The sequence below is a fragment of the Chinchilla lanigera genome, unplaced genomic scaffold (assembly GCF_000276665.1).
Source record: "Chinchilla lanigera isolate Chin_1 unplaced genomic scaffold, ChiLan1.0 scaffold00106, whole genome shotgun sequence".
Lineage (NCBI taxonomy): Eukaryota > Metazoa > Chordata > Mammalia > Rodentia > Chinchillidae > Chinchilla > Chinchilla lanigera.
In genome coordinates, this window is record NW_004955507.1 from 3,670,079 (window position 1) to 3,687,400 (window position 17,322).

Sequence of the window (17,322 nt, forward strand, 5' to 3'; positions counted from 1 at the left end):
CAGCACAGTCCAGCAGGTTCATTTGTCAGGAACAAAACTAAAAGGTGAACATTTAAAGATGTCTGCCAAGCAGGAGTGGTGGCGTGTGCCTGTAATCCCAGCACTCAGGAGCTGAGGCAGGAGGATCACAAGTTTAAGCCCAACCTGGACAACTTAGTGACTTAGCAAGACCCTGTCTCAAAATAAAAAAATACAAAAAAGGGCCAGGATGTAGCTCAGTGTGAAGGCTCTGAATTCAGTCACTCCCCAGAACCATCAAAGGAGAGGGTATAGGTGTGTATCACCACCCCTAGTTCTCTTATTTCTGAAACTTGGTATTTTGTAATCTTTCTGATTTCAATCTGAAATCTTTAAAAGTCTGATTCTTATGCTGTTGTGTTAGCTGACTCTGGCATTTCCTTGCATAATTTTTTATACCAAAACTATGCCCTTATTACTTATTTTCCATGGAACTTTACTTTGGGCTTTTTTTTTTTTTTTTATGAGACAAAGTCTCACTATATAATTCAGGCTGGCCTTAAATTCACTATGTAGCACAGGCTCCTTCCTGCCTCAGCCTCTAAGTACTGGGATTACAGGCATGCACCACCACACTTGAATACTTGGGGAATTTTTTGAGGCCTGGTTTGAAGTTGTTTTCCTCCAAAGAGGATTTACGTTTTCTTCCTGCCAGCCCCAAAATACTTTAAAGTGAATGTTTGGCTACAGAATTTTCTGCCCACGCAGGTAGCTGTGTATTAAAAGGCCAAATCACAGGATTTAGTCAGACCTGAGTTGGAACCATCCTGTTTCACTCCTCACTCCGTATGACCTGAGGAAAGTCATTTATTCTCTGTACATCTGGACCCTGTCGACTGTGAAATAGCAGTAATATTGCCTACCACGTAAGGCTACTGTGGGGTTGAGATAAGGTAATAAACAAAAATAAAGTGTCCATGTTCTGGTGGTCACTAGGTGCCATTCTCCTTAGCTGAGTAGCCCCCTCCTGGCCCAGCCATGGGGAGCAGCTCTGGGGCAGCCCCAGCTTTAGTGCGTTGTATGGAAGCTGAGTGCTGTGGCTTCAGCTTTGAGATGACAGCCTCTAAAATGCTTTTGACAGACACTTCTGCCCTGTCTTGACCATGGTCTGGACTTGTTATAGGGCTTATGTGGAGCTGGGTAACAAGAAAGATAACATTTGCTATAAACTTTCCAGATATTGCTTGAGTATTTTATTGGTTGGTTTATGACTTAAAGAAAATTCTTGCCAGGTATGATGGCACACACCTGAATCCCAGCACCCTAGGAAGCTGAGGCAGGAAGATGGCAAGTTTGAATCTAGCTTGGACAGTTTAGCAACTTAGTGAGATCCTATGTCACAATTTAAAAGGGCTGGAGTTGTACCTGAGTGCAGAAGCCCTGGGTTCAATACCTGTCACTGCCCTCTTGTCACTGCCAAAATTTCTTAGCTAGGCATGGCGGCACCCTCCTGTAATTTTAGTTGCACAGAGGACCGAGGCAGGAGGATCGCAAATTTGAGGCCAACCTGAGCAATTTAGTAAGGCCCTGTCTCAAAATAAAATTGTTTAAAAAGTCTTGGAAGTTGGGTGTGGTAACACACTCCTGTAATCCCAGCACTCTGGGAGTCTGGGGCAGGAGGATTATGAATTTGAGTCTAGCCTGATTTAGCAACTTAATGAGACCCTGTCTCAAAAAGGGGGGTTGGAGCTGTAGATTTAGCTCAGTGTGAAAGCCTTGTGTTCAGTACCCAGTAACACACACACACACATACACACACACACACACACACACACACACAACTTGGGCTGGGGTTGTAGCTTAGTGATAGAGCACATGCTTAGCATGCAGACTCTGGGTTTGATCCCCAACACTGCCAAACAAAAATTCTCTGTAACTGCTTATGTATGGTGGCACGTTAGTGACAAAGCATTGGGAACATTTATAATTTTTAATCATATGGAAATTGACAGTAATATAAATATGAAATAAAAAGTTGAATATTGGCATGCAAATATCTTAAGTCATTTCTGGAACAATGCACATAAAAAAGTAAATGTTTTTGAGACAGAGTCTCACTATGTAGCTTAGGCTGGCCTCAAACTTGTGGTGATCCTCCTGCCTCAGCTTCCTGAGTGTTGGGATTACAAGCGTGCTCCACCACACCAGGCTGCCTAAAGCAGTAAATTTAATAATATGAGTTAAGCTATATTGAGAAAAATGGGTAAAGAAAGCGTGGAGGGAATATGTTTAGGTGTCAACTGCTGTTATTTGTGAATGGCGGAATTCTGAGTGATTCTTACCCCAGTAGCACCCTGATATAGATAGCAGTCAGAGGTGGGGGTTTGTAGTCAGAAAGTTTTGCTTTAAAGCCAGGCATAGTAGCACACACCTGCAATCCCAGCACTTGGGAGGCTGAGGCAAGAGATCAAGAGTTTTGAGGACAGCCTGGGCCACGTAGCAACCCCTGAGCCAAAAAAAAGGAAGGGGAGGAGTAGGGGTGGGGGAGAGAAGAGAAGAAAACTTGCACTAAGTTGGTACCTGTGTGGCCTTAAAGAAAGAACAAACTCTGTGTGATTTAGTTTCACCATCTGTTGGACTGTCTTGAGGCTCAAATGAACAGTGCAGACTTCGGCTGTAGTTCAGTGGTGGAGTGCTTGCCTAGCATGTGCAAGGCCCTTGATTCAATTTTCAGCACTGGAAAAAACGAATGAATGAGTGTGAAGTGCCGAGCCTGTCATCTGGCACGTATTGGCTCTATAGATGGTGACAGTTATTATTTTTATTCATCTGCAATCTTTCCAGATTTCCTTTTATGCTGTACATGTACTACTTTATAATCTTCACAGAAAAGAGTAAAATTAAACCTTCAACAAGCTTGGCGTGGTGGTGCATGCCTGTAATTCTAACACTTGGTAGGCAGAGACAGGAGGCTTGGGATGAGTTCAAGGCCAGCCTGGACTACATAGTGAGTTCTGAACTACACAACAAGACTCTATCTCAAAACACCAAACCGGACAAACCCTTCAGCAACAAAGGGTGTACAGACAGTCCCCAACTTAAGATTTTTTCATCTTTCTGAAGATGCAAAGGTAATACACAGCAGGCATTGGTGGCACATGCCTAAACCCCAGCACTTGGGAGGCTGAGTCAGAATTGTAAGTTCAAGACTGGCACAGACTACATAGTGAAGCTCAGTCTCAAAACAAAACAGAAAACAAACCAAAAAGCAGTCATGTTCAATAGAAACCACACCTTGAATTTTGATCTTCCTGCTGATATTCTTTCTTGATGCTGTGCAGTGCCAGTTCCCAGTTGGCCGTACAACCATAAGGGGAAGCAGCTGACACTCTGCAGTGGACTGTTGCCAAATCATGATGTTCAGTGGGTTAGGTGTACTAGATGCATTTTTGATTTAGGATATTTTCGATTTAAAATTGGCTTGTTGTTACCAAACCCCATTTTAAATCCAGGAACATCTGTATATACTTTGCTGACAAAATTATTCTATATCCGTAAGTTGGGTTTCTAGACTTTCCTGCTGTTGAGGGAGGGCCCCAAAGACCTAAATACTGTAAGTCTCCAACTTAGGAACATTTGAGTTGTGAACTTGCACAGAAGATATGGACAGACCGTGTATCACAAACATTCGTAAATGAATAAATTGTGGAAGTAGCTTGTGTGTCTGCCGGACATTGTCACTGTTGTGTTGTTGTGTGCTCACCGTACAGTGGGACAGTGTACAGTAGCACAGTGCCCAATCAGAGCCCAGGATGTCCGGGAGCAAGAAGAAAAGCTTCACATTGTATATTTGTGTCAGAGTTCTACAAGACTCACTTTGTCAGCCTTAGGGACAAACCCAACTTAGGAATGCGCTCCCGGAACAGACTGTAAGTCGGGCACTTAGTGCGCTGGGAACCAGTGCAATGGGGTGCTGGACAGGTCAGGCCGTAGCCCTGTGGGGGAGGCCTGGGGGAAGGGTGGATCACAGCCAGGTGGGTTTAGAGATGCTTATTCTGTCTATCCTGCCCAGGACGCAATGAGCCTCTGAAGAAGGAGCGGCTCAAGTGGAAGAGTGACTACCCCATGACAGACGGGCAGCTGCGGAGCAAGCGAGATGAGTTCTGGGACACAGCGCCTGCCTTTGAGGGCCGCAAGGAGATCTGGGATGCACTCAAGGCAGCTGCCTACGCAGCCGAGGCCAATGACCACGAGCTGGCTCAGGCCATCCTGGATGGAGCTAGCATTACCCTGCCTCATGGTAAGCAGGCGGACCAAGGCTTTATCCCTGCTAGAGATGGGAGTCATCAGTACAGTTTAGAAATGGAAGAGAGCTGGCAGCCAGCCATATGCCAGGAGCTTCTGCCCAAGTTGGTAGAGGTAAAGGTGTAGGTACGTGTGGCTCTTCACTTGCTCATTCAGACAACTCAGGGTAAGCATGGACCAAGAGGGGAGATATAAAGAAACATGAGAGGCAGTCCCTGCTTGCCTAAGGAAGGAATAACAAGACAGGGGCAAACCTGCAAGCTAAAGGCTTGCTTGTGGCACTCTGGGCTCCCAGAACCTCTGAGATACCCATCTTCTGTGGGGTTGTGCATGCGAAGCACTGAACTTAGAACTTCTTCATTCTCTCATTGAAGTTTACAGAACCCTGACAGGCTGTGGAAAACTGAGATAAGCGTGGAATTCCAGAGCCATGGGCCTGTTTCTTAACGCAGCTGTTTCTATTTTCAACCTTGTGGCTTTTCCCAGCTGTGTGACATTGAGCAAGGGGCTTCTGACATTAGCGCCTGAGCACTTTGCAACCAGAAAGGGGGTTGATTGTTAGGGTATAGCAAGACACATGTAACATCCCCTAGTCTAGTCCCAGCACTTAGGAGGTGCTCAAGGTGCAGTGACATTTCTGTGTATGTTACACGGCACTGGTGAGGAAACCAAGGCCTGACCCAAGCACCCAACACATATCCTCAGTGAGTTGGTTAGTGAACAAATGAGAAGTTATGCGTCAGCGCCGATTGAGGCAGCACCCAGTGGAACCAGGACACCAGGTTTCCTCAACTGCAGCCCTGTGCTCCTGTTGTGAGGCTGTCCTAGGGAGACTTGACTGTGGGGTGAGCCTGGGGGCTATGGGGTGGCCATGGCAGATACACTAATCAGCTTAGACTGCCATAACAAAGTATTACTGAGTAGGTTCCTTAAACGATAGAAACGTGTTTCTCACAGTTGCTCGAACCTGGGAAATCCGAGACCAGGTAGCATCTGATTTAATTTCTTGTGAGGGTGGACTTCATGCCTTGCAGATGCACCTTCTTCCTGTGTGCTCACATAGCGGGAGAGAGAAGGAGGAAAGAGAGCTCTCTGGCGTCTCTTCTTAGAAGGATAGTCAGATTAGGGCCTGACTCTTACAACCCCACTTAACCTTAATACTTGCACATAGGTCCTACCTCCACATATGGTCCCATTAGGGGTGAGGGTTTCAACAGAGGACTTCTCAGGGATGATGACAGCCAACACACTGACTGCCCTGCCCTGCCCTGCCTTTCCACAGGCACGCTCTGTGAATGCTATGATGAACTGGGTAATCGCTACCAGCTGCCCATCTACTGCCTGTCGCCGCCTGTGAACCTGCTGCTGGAGCACACTGAGGAGGAGAGCCTGGAGCCTGCCGAGCCCACCCCCAGTGTGCGCCGTGAGTTCCCACTGAAGGTGCGCCTTTCCACAGGCAAGGACGTGCGGCTCAGTGCCAGCTTGCCCGACACGGTGGGCCAGCTCAAGAGGCAGCTGCACGCTCAGGAGGGCATAGAGCCGTCCTGGCAACGATGGTTCTTCTCCGGGAAACTGCTCACAGACCGCACACGGCTCCAGGAAACCAAGATCCAGAAAGATTTCGTCATTCAGGTCATCATCAACCAGCCCCCACCACCCCAGGACTGACAGGCCAGGCCGGCAGACTCCAGTGAGGAGAGGTCATGGAGGCCTCCGTGGGCTGGAACACTGTCCCCACCCTGCTGTTGCCTTCAAGTGCTGTTGTTTCCGTCAGGCGCATTGCCCCGCTGTGTGGCTCTGGTGAGCCGTGAAGGGACCTTGCCTCCCAGGGAGTGCCCAACACCAAGCAGCAATGCTGCCACACACAGGCCTTGCCAACCTTGTCAGAGGACAGGCGCCCCGGGGCCCTCCACCCTGCCTCTCTCCTGAAGCAGGTTTGAGCCACGGGCCGGCCTGGAGGCCCTGGAGCCCAGATCTGCCATCTGGTGCTGCCACTGCGCTCACTCCAGTTTTCTGCTCAGGGTTGGAAGCAGCTGCTGTCTCCCTCCTTTGCCCCCACCCTGACTCTGCCCTGGGCACAGTGCCAGTCCCCTGGAGAGGAGGGAACAACCAGTGAGCCCCAGGGCTCGGGGAGCCTGAGGTGGGCCTCTGCCTCTCCCTGCCTCTTGCACAATTGGCAGAGAAGAGGTGGGTGGACAGACAGCTGGGCTTTGTGTCAGGGGTCTGCACAGGGCCATCTTCTGGCTGTAACCCAAATGGTGGGGTCTGCAGCCTGGTCATGGTCCCACAGCAGGTCTCTGTGTACAGACATATCTGCGTATTTATCAATAAAGCCTTTTGCTCCTTCTCTGTTGCCTGGTGTTTGACTTTGAGTTCTACAGCTCAGAGCTCCTGCTGGTGCAGGGACAGGTGGGCATGGTGTCCCTGGCTGCTGTAGGCACAGGAAAACAAGCTGACCTGAGATTCTGTCTTCTGGGCCCTAATTCCAACTCCTCTCGTGTTCTTGGAGCAGGTCCTTAGAAAAAGCTGCATAACTCCTGAACCCACAGGACTTCATAAAGTGGAGGTGCTGCTCCTTGCCCTGCCTTCTCCAGCGCTGCTGGGAGGGTTAAAGGGGGAAATAGATGTGCAAGTGCCTTGGAAGCAGAGCAGCACCTCAGGAAGGTGGCATTCGTCGCCCGTGGTCTTCTCTTGCCTTGGAAGCTCCAGGCCCACAAGCTGTGCCCTCACAACTGAGGTCTGTGTGGAATCCCAGAGGCACTGTGCCCATGTGAGTCTCAAAGCAAAATCTCTGACACATTTAGATTGCGAGCATGTGTTAGAGATTTGTGAACCAGAGAGCAAAAACAATAGAGTCCTTGTGTTTTCCTGGGGAAATGAACATATCAACAGAGAGGGAATCTTAGGTAAGGCTGTTTAGCTAAGGGCAGGGCATGCGAGCACAACTAACTCAGAGCTGGGATGTCTACCATATGAGGCAGGCTAAAGTGGGTCGTGAAGACCCAAGGCTTGAACTCACAAGTTCAGGTGTGGACTTGAGCAAGGACAGGTCTTTTCCTCCAGTTGGGAGTATCTTTCCTTCTCAGCATGGCCAGCCCCAGAAGATAGCCTGTCTGGGTAGCTTGTCAGCTGGCCTTGGCATTGCACTATGGCTTTCTAATGGACCCAGGACCCAGGACAGTAATGCTCCGCTAGGGGGTGCTGTACCCCCCCAAACAAAGGCCAGCAAGAACCAGCTCAGAGGGAGCACACAGACATAGCAGGTGCCTTGGTACTTTGTCCTGCACAAAGCAGTCTGTGCCTCCACAGAGCCAGCAGAGTCTGTTCACAAGGCAGCGTGGGGGCACAGACTTAGCTGGGCCTCCATGATTGGTTTTTAGGTCCCCTGGTTGGCGCTAGTGGGGCAAGGTTTCCAGGCATCCAGCAGGTGGCACTGCCATCCGGTGGATCCTTTGCATGGCCCAGCGGCCCAGGGAAAGGCCCAGGCAGTCACAACTGCTCAGGACAGGCTGCAGAGCCTCCTGCCCACTGCCCTGCCCACTGTGCCCTCTGGCTACAATAGGCCAAGAGTTGGGGGAGGGGTGACTTCTCTGCCGCCTGGCCTCCCCGTGCTCCCTGGGGCTGCCCGAGGTGAAGGTGACAGGTTGGAAGGCAGATGGAGAATTGGGCCAGTGAGCTCATGGTAAAGGCGCCCAGCAGGCGGGTGTGGGTGCTCTGGCTTATAAAGCCCCCAGTGTCCTGTGCCTTCAGAAGCAGTTACAGACGGCACCGTGGAAGGCACCATGGAAGGCACCATGGAGGACACCATGGAGGGCACCATGGAGGGCTCCGAGGCGGTGCAGAGGGCCACGGCACTCATTGAGCAGCGGCTGGCAGAGGAGGAGGAGAGTGAGGTGGGTGCAAGGGTTTGGGGACCAAAGCAGGGTCTGAGGAGATCCTGTCTGTTGAGGGAGGGGAGACCCTGGCTGTCACTCTTATGGTCTGGAGGGTCTTGCCTGGCCCATTCCCAACCCATTGTGCTCCTGGCAGAGGGGGTTGCTGGTGCTAAGAAAATGGGGCTTCAGCCTCCAAAGCAGAATCAGGGGTACCAGGGAGCTGAATCAATCTTCCCAAGACTGCTCCCTGCCATGGGCTTCAGGAGCCAGGTCAGGCCATGCAGGGCGGATAGCTGCCCATGGCCTCGCAATGCCCAAAACATGCAGCCCTGAGGCCCCTCGCCCCTTCAGCTCTTGGTGGGAGGGTGGGCAGGAGCAACTCTAGGCTTCAGGTACTGCAGGAAAAGAAAGACCGTACAGAGCAGGGAAGGGAGGCCTGGGTCTCCCTCAGGACTGCAGCAGCTCCTGGGGAGGCCTTGGCAGCACAATTGCATTTTCTCCAGGATGAGGGAATGGGGTGGGAGTGCTGGCTGGCCCTACTCTTGATTTTGTTTAAACTAACACTTGAACTAGTGTCTGCTCTGCCAAGAGCCTGGTGCTGAGAGGAGTGGCAAGACCAATAAGGCTCAGACCCTGCCTTCTTTTCACCAGCCCAGCATTCATTTGAGCTAACACTTTTCGGTTGTATACTCAACTGAAAAGGCAGAAGGAAGAAATGGTTAAAGATGAGAGTCAGCAGTGAAAGAGCCTAAGGACAGGTGAATCATCCCACCTGTGGCCTTTAAGGACCTCAGTAGACAGGATGGTATTTGAATTGGGCCTTCAGGCATGATAAGTGGAGATGATGAAGGGGGAAGAGTATTCCAGCCTAAGGAAATGACAGGAGCTAAAGTCTTAGTGAATGAAAGTACGACCATAATGAGGAAGTCTGGTAGTAGGGAATAAAGCCAGAAAGAGAGGCAGAAGACAAGTCAGAAAGTACCATGTAAAAGAGGCTTATTCTGGGGATTTAGTTCAGTGGCAAAGCACCTGCCTGGCAAGTGCAAGGTCATGAGTTTGATTCCTGGTACCGGAAGAAAAACGAAAAACAAAAACAGAAAAACAACAAAAAGATGCTTATTCTGTGAGCAGTGGGGAGCTACTACCAAATGTTGCTTGAGGGAGAGTGGGGCCATCTAACCTATTTTAGGAAGACAGCTCTGATGGCCCTGAGAAGGATATTTTGGAGGGGGAAAGGCTAATGCTAACAACAGTGGGAAAGGAGGAAATAAGTTTAGAGGAAGGCACCAAAGGAAGTGTACCTCACTGAGGGGATGAGTAAGAGGGAAGGATCAGAGCTCCAAGGTAAGAAGAGGTAAGCTCAGCTTTGTCAGGCAAGAGCTTGGACCAAGACTGCTGAGTGCCGGCCAGGGCATCCCTGGATCTCCAGGAATCCTACTTCTCAGTCCCCAAGGCCATGTGCATGTGGCCAGCTGATGCCGGGCAGGGGACGCAGGCTGCTGTGTCATTCCTGGAGTGCTGCCACTAGACACAGAAGCCTTCAGCAAGGGAACACAGAGCGGTCTTCTTCCATTCATTCATCCAATAAATATAGCTTCAGGGGCACCAGGACACCAAGCCTGCAGAGCTAACCTCCCTACCTGGTGCTTACTACTGCCGGGCACTGTGCTGAGCACTTTACGGGAATTTTCTCAGTCTGTAAACAGGGAGAAATTTTGTTCAATGAGCTGATACTCAATTCAACAAACATTTGTTGAGTACCTATTGTGTGCCAGCCCACAGACAAATCAGAAGTGGGGCTTTCAAGTCTAAGCAAGGCACGGTGGCATTAGAGCTCACAGTTGTTTCCAGAGGGTTTCAGACAGAAGCCCGGTTAGCGTCCTCCATGTGGGAGTGCATAAGGGGCTGGGGCAGCTCAGGGGCAAGAGCTCTGTTGTGGGGAGTTTGTTGGGTCAGGTCATCACAGAGAGCCTAAGGTAGGCAGAGATGCTGAACCTACCTGCCATTATCCATTCACCAAATATCCACTGAAGACCTACAATGTCCCACGCCCCATCACAGGTGCCAGGGAGACCAAGATGATTAAACCATAAGCCTGCCCTCTAGATGCTCCAGGAGGAGCCCAGCCAGAGACCCACATGCAGGTGTAGCTGTAGCCCCAGGCCATCTTATCTCTGAAAGATACAGGGTTCCAGGTGAGGCCTGCACTCGGGAGACCACAAACTAAGTAAGTCTGACAAAAATGAGAGAGGCAGTGGTCAACAGGACCTTCAAATCAGAAACCTGGGAGACCAGCCCTCCAACCCACCCTGGAAGAAGCTTAGGCCAGGGCTCCCTGAGAAATGAGAGGAGCAGCTAAGTCCTCTCTGACTCAGCCCCCTCATCTGGCCAGATGTTTCTTTGTTTACATTTATTTGTTTACAAGATGGAGGGAGAGCTCCAGGGATGGGGTATCAGCACTTCACACAAAGTGAAGCATTCTGGGGACCAGAGCTACAGATGGCGAGGGGTCTTGGAAGGGAGTTTCACCGTATTATTACAAGGAAAGAAGGTGGATACTTACGATCCTTTTAGGATCAGCCTGAAAGCTGAGGCGCTGCTGCTCCCACCCTTTAATTTCCCCATGGATAACAGTTTCCAAACTCTAAGTAAAAGAAAAAAGTGTCTTTTTTTACCCCTGCTGGCAGTGGGGTGAGGTGGCTCAGTGATAATTTGCCTAGCATATTTGAGGCCCTGGGTTCAATTCCCAGCACTGGAAACAAAACAAAAAACAAAACAAAACAAATATCATTTCTGATCACGATGACTTCACCAAAGTGAATTTGTAACAATAAAAAGCTAAAACTTAAAAAAAAAAATCATCTTAGTGTTTTAAAAAGTTAATGTAGTTAGAACTCTATGTCCTTAGGTTCTGCTTCAGTGGATTCCACAACTACAGATAGCAAATATTCAGAAAAAATTGCAACTGTACTTAAACATGTACCAATTTTTTTCTTGCCATTCCTAAACAATAAAGTCTAACAAGGATTAACATAGTATTTGCATTGTATTAGGTGCTGTAAGTAATATGCAGATGATTTAAACTACATGACAAGATGTATATAGGTTACATGCAAATACCATTGTATGCAAGGATCTTAGTGTCCACTGTATTCCTCATTTTATAAAAAATTTACTCCAGTCTTGTTTAGGAATCCAGGCATTCAGCATGAAATTGAGCTGGGGTTAGGACTGAGGCTGAGGTGGGGAACTTGGAATTTACCCCTTTTGGGGCGCCTCTTAGGAGCCCTGCTGTTGCCTAGGCTCTGACCTTCCAGGAGGAATTCTCATCGGGGTATCCTTGGGATAGTTGGGGAGAGGCTACTAGTCCCCATGATCCTACACAGGGAACTCTCTTTGGTTCACCAGAAACTTCGAGGAGCCCCTCACAGGAAGCTGCCTATGGACATGCTGGTGCTGGAGGATGAGAAGCACCTTGGGGCCCAGAGCCAGGCTTTACAACAGGTTAAGGTAAGTGCGAGCTAACCCAGAGGATTCTCAGATCCTCTCATCTTCTGAGGTCCTTGGGCCAGCAGCTCAGAGCCCTGTGCCCTTGTAAGCAATGCAAAATCCAAGCCACCAACTACTGTGTCAGAATTCATCCTCTCCATTTGCTCCATCCTGTCCTAGAAGAGACTTAGACCTTGGTTCTTCCTCTCTTGAGAAGATCTCCTTACTGCACCAAGTCTCCAGCTTAGTTGAAGGGTCCTTCAAGCCCCACAAATGCCACACTCCATGTAGGTGTTTATGACCTGCTCCCACACAGGGCCAAGAGCGTGTGCGCAAGACATCCCTGGATCTGAGGCGGGAGATCATCGATGTGGGCGGGATCCAGAACCTCATCGAGCTGCGGAAAAAACGCAAGCAGAAGAAGCGGGAAGCCCTGGCCGCTGCCCAGGAACCACCTCCAGAGCCTGAGGATATCGTAAGGGACTGGGGAGGGAGTCCTGTGTGGGCAGGGGAAGGTGCGAGGGTACACCCTGGATATATGGACTCGACTGGACTCACACCCTGCAGAGTGGCCCTGTGGATAAGGAGGTGTTCCTGAAAGCGGCAGTGGAGGGGAAAATGAAGGTCATTGAGAAGTTCCTGGCAGATGGGGGCTCAGCTGACACCTGTGATGAGGTGATGTTCTCTCCCACCCAGCCCTGCACCTCGCTCCCTCTCAGAGCTGCCACCCCCATCCTGCTTTAGCCTATTTGTGGGCCTGAGGACAGCTATGGGTGTTTCTTGGGGTCTGAGGGGTGCCTCAAAATGGGATACTTCCTTCCTCAGGCAGGAATTTACCTAAATCCTTAGGCCTTTCCCTAGCTCAGATTGCCTCCAGGGCAAGGAAGAGCATACATTTGTTTAGGGAAGATGAAGGAATGAATAAAAAAGATCTCAGAACCAGCCTATTTGGACTCGAACTCCATGTCCACCACTCTAAATGTGGGGTCTGTGGCCAGGTCATTGAGTTTTCTCCACTGTTACAGAACCCACATTTCTCATAATGTTACAATTAATGGAATATTAACATCTCAATAAATATTTATTGAATGAATGCAAAACCTATAAAGCAAATGTTAGGATATATTTTTGTTTCTCATGATATAATCTTATGCTGCCTTTAAATCCTTTTTGTGTTTGTACTGGAGATTGAACCCAAGGCCTCAGGCTTATTAGGCAACAACTCAACCACTGAGCTATACCCCTAACTCATTTTTTTATCCTGTTGTGGTAAAATATGCCATGAAATATGCCATTTTAAGCCACTGTAAGCATGTAATTCAGTGGCTGTAATTACCTTTACCATGTGCAACCATCATCACCACCTCTTTTTTTTAACCATCTATTTTTAAAATATTTCCATCACCCATCATACTTGTTGTTTTCCCTTTGCTCCCTTGCTCTCTTACCCTAGAACTAAACACAGTAATGATCATTCGACCTCAGCCTGCATTACTGTAGACTTTGACCCTGTCCTTTCTGTTCTTTAGCCTCCAGGGTCTTAGTCTTTTTTGTCCGTCCAATCACCTTCTCTTATTTAGTACTGGGAGTTAGAAAAAGAAAAAGGTTGGGAGTTAGAAAAAGAAAAAGGTTGAGAGTTAGGGGAGCTTAGCCGCAACCAGATCATTAACAAGTAGAAAGATACAGCCTACAGCTCTGACCAAGGGTTTCCGTTTCAAGAGTTCAAAGCAGAAAGTGCTACACTGAAAAGGGAAGAGGTTCATTCCTTCCTTGAATCAGTAATCAGTGTGACTTCTTCATCCTGGCTTAGTGCTCAGCACTCAGGGGAAATAGTGTCCAAGAAGTCTTGCCCTGGGTCACCTGGGTCCCCAGACCAACTCTGGCCTAGAGGTTTCAAGGAAACAATGGCACATAGTTGCATCTTAAAGGAGTAGCAGATATTAATCCAGCGCTCACAGAACCAAAGGCAAAACAGACGTGCCCAGCAGAGAGGCCAGCCTGTGCGGCCAGGCCGACGTGCTGGTGGGCAGTGAGGTCAGAGTCCCCGGGGCAGAGGGTCGAAGGATGGTCTGATCTGAGAACATAAAGGAGTGAGCAGACTGTGGAAGACATGGAGACCTAGCACAGGGGGCAGAATCAAGTTGTGGCAAAGCTTGGGCTTCAACTTGGGTCGGGGGAGATGGGCGCAGGCCTAGGGCCAGAGGCCAGAGGCCAGGTCCTGATGGCCTCTCTGGGGACAGTTTCATCGGACAGCTCTGCACCGAGCTTCCTTGGAGGGCCACGTGGAGATTCTGGAGAAGCTTCTTGGGAGTGGGGCTACCGTGGACTTCCAGGATCGGGTGAGCAAGAGGGCCCGTATTGAATGGGGAGGTATGAGGTGGGCCCAGTGCCATTAGACTCCCTCCCTCAGCCAATCTGGGACTCAATAGACTACTCAGGGCCAGGTCCCACTTCTAGTGGGTTGTGTGACACAAGGCAAGCTCCATCTCCTTCCTGAGCCTCCTGTCACTCTGGCATGGACCACTAGCGAGTCCCTGCATGCTCTGTCTACTGCCCAGATCCAGGAGTGTCTCTGCCCATTCCCAGTACCTTTCCCCTGTGTGTCTCTCTGTCCTCTTGGCTGGAGTCCTTTTCTCCAGGGCACTTGCTTCCTTACAACTCTAAGTTAAGCCTTTTGTTTCCCTTCCAGCTGGACTGCACAGCCATGCATTGGGCCTGTCGTGGAGGCCACCTAGAGGTGGTAAAACTCCTACAAAGCCATGGCGCAGATACCAGTGTGAGAGACAAGGTAACGGTGCTCAGATGCAGTAGATATTGGGGTCACTGCAGGGAGGTGGACAGGGGACAAAGGGCAGTGGGCCCAAGTGGTAGAAGAGAGTGACAGCCTTAAGCCTGGAAGGCACCACCATCTGGTAGTGGAAGAGAAAGAGCAGAGGAGAGAGGAGGACAAAAGACCCACTGTTTTGGGGGCTTGGGGTCCACTTCTACTGTGGGTTTGTTCATCCATGCAAGCCATCATCTATTGACCCATCCACCAGCCATCCGTCCAGTGATCTATGCGTGTCTCAATCATTATCCATCTGCTCATTTATTAATCCACCACCCTTCTGTTCCTTCATATATAATCCCGATAAGAGATTTTTTTCTTTTTGGTGGCAGGGGATTACAGGGAACCAAACTCAGGACCTTGTACTTGCCAAGCAGGCACTTGTGCCACTGAGCTATATCCCCAGCCCATAATCCTGATGAAGTAGTTTAGCCCCCGAGTCTCTGTTCTTCCTCTGTAAGTGTTTTGCAGGGTTCTTGGCTAGATTATATGGGGCAATGCATGTACTCAACATAAAGCTAATACTTGTATGTTTTGGCATGTCATCGCATGTCATCTTGTAATAAGTAGCATCTACCACAATGATTCAAAGAAGAGTGGGCTAGAATTGGATTTGGTGGCGGAGCACTACCCTAGCATGTGCCAGGCCCTGGGCTCAATCTCCAGCACCACAAAATAATAATAAATAAATGAAGAGTGAACGGTTGCTTACAGCAGTGTGAGAGGAGAATGAGAAGGCTGCCAGAGGTGGTAGCATTTAAAGCTTTAGAGTTAGACCATTAGGTAGGATGGCGGAAAGTTGTACCAGGCCCAACCCCTTCAGGGCTCACATCTTGGCAAAAGGGTTTAGGGGAAAGATTAATATGGCGTTAGAACAGGCCAGGAGTGGTGGTGCACACCTGTAATCCCAGCACTTGGGAGACTGAGGCAAGAGGATTTCTGTGAGTTTGAGGCCAGCCTGGAATACACAGTGAGACGTTGTCTCAAAAAAAAAAAAAAAAAAAAAAAAGGTAGAGTTAGAACAGTCCCCCATCCCAGAGGCACCATGGTCTGGGGCCCTCAGCCAGCTATTCCTGTCTATGCCCACAGCTGCTGAGTACCCCTCTGCATGTGGCAGTCCGCACGGGGCGTGTGGAGATTGTGGAACACTTTCTATCCATGGGCTTGGATATCAATGCCAGAGACAGAGTGAGTGCTTCCCCTGCTCCCTGGCCAGCCACACCTTGATTGTGTGGGCAGATTGTCAGCTCCCACAAGCAAGTGGTCCTTTCTTCTGGGACCCTTGGGACAATGGCTCCTGAGCAGGGTCTCTAGCCCACCTTCTGTCACCCTGCTCCCTGCCTACTGCCCCCAAGGGCTGTGTTGAGTGCTACCCTGGCTCTAGGAAGGAGACAGTGCCTTGCACGACGCCGTGAGGCTCAACCGCTACAAAATCATCAAACTGCTGCTCCTTCACGGGGCTGACATGATGGCCAAGAACCTGGTAAGTACACATATCATTGTCTCTGCCCATCAGCATAATACACAAGTTGTCCTCTTCCACTAATACCATTCCTACCACCCACTTCCCCAGTGTGTGTGTGTGTATCCAGAGTACAAGCCCAGAGAAACAGTAAGAAGTGCAGTTCCTTTCCAAGGCACCAAAATAGGCCAGGCATCCTAACATACAGGCCAAAGTGTGGCGGAGATAATGGAGGGACAGAACTGGGAGGCAGCTAAGCACTTGGTTTGCATGACTATTCCTGTTCCCAGCAGTCCTCAGGTTTTCTGAGGATTGACATCCCCTAGTTCAAGTTCTTCTGTGGGGCTCAGAGCAAGCACAAAAGAAAGGGGTGTGGGAAGCCTCCCACCCTGACTCAAGAAGGGCTGAGGGAATAGTGGGAAAAGCAGAAAGCTATGGAGGGGATGTTTCTCAACCTCAGCACTGTTGACATTTAGAGGGGGAGAATTCTTGTGGTAGGGGCACTGTCCTGGGCCTTGTTAGAATGTTTAAGCTTCTGCCCACTAGATACCAGTAGCACCCACATCCCAGTTGTGACCACAAAATGTCTTCACCCATGGCCAGTTGCCCCCAGTTGAGAGCCACTGACATCCAGTAGGCTCCAGAATTGTGGACAGATCTCCCTGTGGTTCCTTCAGGCAGGAAAGACCCCCACAGACCTGGTGCAGCTGTGGCAGGCTGATACTCGGCATGCCCTGGAAAACCCTGATCCAGGGACAGAGCAGAATGGGCTAGAGGGGCCTGAGAGTGGACGTGAGACCCCCCAGCAAGTTCCAGCCCAGTAAATGCCCGCTTCAGCCCAGCAGACACCCAGCCTCTCCTGTGTGCACCAGGGAGTATCCTAGAGTGACCCCCCAAGAGCTGAGGACCCAGCCTCTCCATCGTACAATTCAGGAATACCCACAAACTAGCACAATAAAAATTGTTTTTGCTATTTGTGGGTGTTTGTTTCTCTTTGTGTTTGAAATTTTATAGGAATGAAGACTGGGCCAAAGGTGGGTTTGGGGACAAAGGCAACTTGGAGCCCTTTGGCCTCTCTGAGCCAGCTCTGCTGTTTTCTCTACTGTGGCCTTGTTTCTTCTCTGCCACCCCATTTTTCTGCAACTTCCCAAATCCTGGGTCCCAGGTACGGTCGCTGCACATGTCAGCCTGGCGATATTCTCACCCCACCACCATCCCAGGACTGCTGTTCTGTGGAACTCTGTATGGCCAGCACAAGCCTTACACTTGGCCGCTTTGGCAGGAGGAGCCTGGCAAGGATGTGAGGCAGCCACTGTCACGAGCAGCTTCTGTCCCTCCCCTCCCCATGCAACACCTCCTTCCGGCAGAACAGGGCCAGGCCAGCTCAGCCAATCAGCTCTGCCAGC

At 49.8% G+C, this 17,322-nt stretch overlaps 2 protein-coding genes across 3 annotated transcripts in view; both read left to right on the top strand.

The window, feature by feature from the left end:
- Ubtd1 (ubiquitin domain containing 1) overlaps positions 1 to 6,610 on the top strand; it is a 52,451-nt gene extending 45,841 nt beyond the window's left edge. Inside the window, exons 2-3 of the mRNA XM_005407610.2 lie at positions 4,031 to 4,258; positions 5,546 to 6,610. Coding sequence (XP_005407667.1) covers positions 4,031 to 4,258; positions 5,546 to 5,931 — 614 coding nt within the window. The 3' untranslated portion in view covers positions 5,932 to 6,610. The remainder of the gene's footprint in view (positions 1 to 4,030; positions 4,259 to 5,545) is intronic.
- A 1,320-nt stretch (positions 6,611 to 7,930) lies between these two features.
- On the top strand, positions 7,931 to 16,889 carry Ankrd2 (ankyrin repeat domain 2 (stretch responsive muscle)). 2 transcript variants are annotated; one of them, XR_264378.2, is made up of 9 exons: positions 7,931 to 8,156; positions 11,547 to 11,648; positions 11,944 to 12,102; positions 12,195 to 12,302; positions 13,868 to 13,966; positions 14,317 to 14,415; positions 15,544 to 15,642; positions 15,810 to 15,937; positions 16,594 to 16,682. XR_264378.2 is itself a non-coding variant. In XM_005407614.2 (9 exons), the coding sequence occupies exons 1-9, from the start codon at positions 8,046 to 8,048 to the stop codon at positions 16,738 to 16,740; spliced, it is 1,023 nt and encodes a 340-aa protein (XP_005407671.1). In that variant the 5' UTR covers positions 7,957 to 8,045; the 3' UTR covers positions 16,741 to 16,889. The 2 variants fall into 2 exon arrangements, 1 of the variants encoding a protein (XP_005407671.1); XM_005407614.2 differs by having other exon boundaries at positions 7,957 to 8,156; positions 15,839 to 15,937; positions 16,594 to 16,889.
- The last annotated feature ends 433 nt before the right edge of the window (positions 16,890 to 17,322 follow it).